The sequence below is a fragment of the Penaeus vannamei genome, chromosome 10 (assembly GCF_042767895.1).
Source record: "Penaeus vannamei isolate JL-2024 chromosome 10, ASM4276789v1, whole genome shotgun sequence".
NCBI lineage: Eukaryota > Metazoa > Arthropoda > Malacostraca > Decapoda > Penaeidae > Penaeus > Penaeus vannamei.
The window spans coordinates 45,420,806-45,423,305 of NC_091558.1; the positions used below are offsets into that span (position 1 = coordinate 45,420,806).

The 2,500-nt window shown below is 26.9% G+C and overlaps 1 protein-coding gene across 3 annotated transcripts in view; it reads left to right on the forward strand.

Moving 5' to 3' along the window:
* LOC113828357 (pseudouridylate synthase TRUB1) overlaps positions 1-1,599 on the forward strand; it is a 7,344-nt gene extending 5,745 nt beyond the window's left edge. For all 3 annotated transcript variants that reach the window (XM_027381303.2, XM_027381302.2, XM_027381304.2), the window contains exons 5-7: positions 289-409; positions 644-789; positions 1,249-1,599. In XM_027381303.2, coding sequence (XP_027237104.1) covers positions 289-409; positions 644-789; positions 1,249-1,436 — 455 coding nt within the window. In that variant the 3' untranslated portion in view covers positions 1,437-1,599. The remainder of the gene's footprint in view (positions 1-288; positions 410-643; positions 790-1,248) is intronic.
* Positions 1,600-2,500: the final 901 nt, after the last annotated feature.

The window sequence follows — 2,500 nt, forward strand, 5'->3', positions numbered from 1 at the left end:
TGCTCTTGAATTACATTGTTTAATAATTCCATTTTTTATTCATTGATGATTCATTAAATTAGTAGTTTATGATCACAAATTGATATCTGTGTTTAATGATGATATCCTTCAAGATTCCTATTGGTTTTCTATGCATTGAAATAATTTCGTAGCACCCACTACTGAAATCCATATTAAATTTTGGTTTTGATTATGTGATAAGCTGTTGTTATGGTTGTTGTTTTTTTTGTTTTGTTTTTTTTTTTGTTTTTTTTGCTCTAGGGTATTATCATATTGCTCTTCTTGCAGATCATGTAACAGAGGAATTGTTAAGAGATAGTTTAAGGGAATTTCAAGGGAGAATCAAGCAGGTGCCACCCCTCTATTCAGCTTTAAAAATGAATGGAAGAAGATATTCAGATCTAGCAAGGTTGGTAACTGAATAGAACGTAGAGCTTATTATAGTATTTTTTCTTCTGTTGAAGATTCACAAATTTTGAAATATTGATTTTACATTCAGCAGAGTGAATATTGGTACTCTGCATATTATAATGACATTTTCATTAGTTTGTTTTAAAATTACAAAACCTGTTTTTAGTCTGTTCTGTCCAATATTTACTATTTTTTAACTACTAATATGGCTCCTTTATTTCCCTAAATTTAGAGAAGGTATTGAGATTACCATAGAACCCAGGAGAGTGTTTTGCTATGAAGTACATCTGACCTCCTTCACTCCTCCGTACTTTGGCTTGTTTGTGTCAACAGGTCCAGGTTTTTACATTCGAAGTCTAATTCATGACCTGGGACAAGGTACGTCATCAGAGGTCTTGATTATATTATATCATAGCTAACTTGTGAACTTTAAAATAACTTTCTGGACACAGTATTGTGCAGAGGTCTGGTGATGCCTGGGTCCAACACCTTGATTGAATGCCCTGAAGACTCAAGTATAAGAAATTATGAGAATGAGAGATATTTTAAACAGATGAAACATGAAAAATAAACACTTTATTAAATTTTTATATAAATTACAAAATCACTATCTTATTTCCGTCTTTGATTGGGTACCTCCTCATTTAGATACCTAGAGTCACCACCCGTTCAGACCCCCTCTTTCTGGACATTAGTATTCAAAGAAAAAACAAAATTCCTTGTAGATGATTGAAGTTCGCTCCTTGAATCAGAAATACCATGCAATCCCTATTGCCTATAATGGCATTTACAATATTTTTCACATACAGAATTCTATCTATCCTGCTTTTCCTGCAGCTGTTGGTTCCTGTGCACATGTTCGGCAACTCCAGAGAACCAAGCATGGTCCGTTCTCTCTCAGCGATGCTTTACCTGAGGATAAATGGAATGCTGAGCAGATAATCCAGTCAGTAACCAGATTTAAGAATATTGTTGATAAGTACTATAAAGAGTATAAAATGGCTGCTTGGAAAGATAAGTGGTAATGTTAGGGTTTTGTATTGTTATAATTTAAAAATAATGGGTGTATAGTCTTTCTGCAGGAAAGTTTTTATAGAATTAAAATTATATATTTTTTGTTTTGTACAGTGTGTTATATATATTTGTATTTCTGATGGACAAATATTTATTAAATATTGTCTTTAAAAATTCCTTTCATTTTCCAACTTAAAACACAAATATCAAATATACTCACAAAGGCACACAAACGCATATGCATATAGAGTGTGTATGTATATGAATATGCATATGTACACACACATATACATTTACACATACTTATACATATACACATTCACATACACATACACACTCATACACATACACATACACATATATATACATATACATACATACACACACACATATGCATATATATATATATATATATATATATATATATATATATATATATATATATATATATATTATAATATATATATTATAATATATATATATATATATATATATATATATATATATATTATAATATATATATATATATATATATATATATATATATATATATATATTTATTTATATATATATATATATATATTTTTTAATATATATATATATATATATATATATATATATATATATTTATATATATATATATATATATATATATATATATATATATATATATATATATATATGTATGTATGTGTGTGTTTGTGTGCATGTGTGTATATATATATATATGTGTGTGTGTGTGAGTGTGTGTATGTATGTATATATATACATATATGTATATGTGTGTGTGTATATATATATATATATATATATATATATATATATATATATATATATATATACACACACACATTTGTATATATGATATATATATATATACATATATATTTCATATATATATCCATATATATGGTATATATATATATATATATATATATATATATATATATATATATATATATATATATATATATATATATATATATATATACACCTTAAGGCAAGTGTTGACCCACCGATTCCCGAGATGCTCTGGCAAGACAAGCGGCGGCGTCAGAAGTGAAGGAATCAGTAG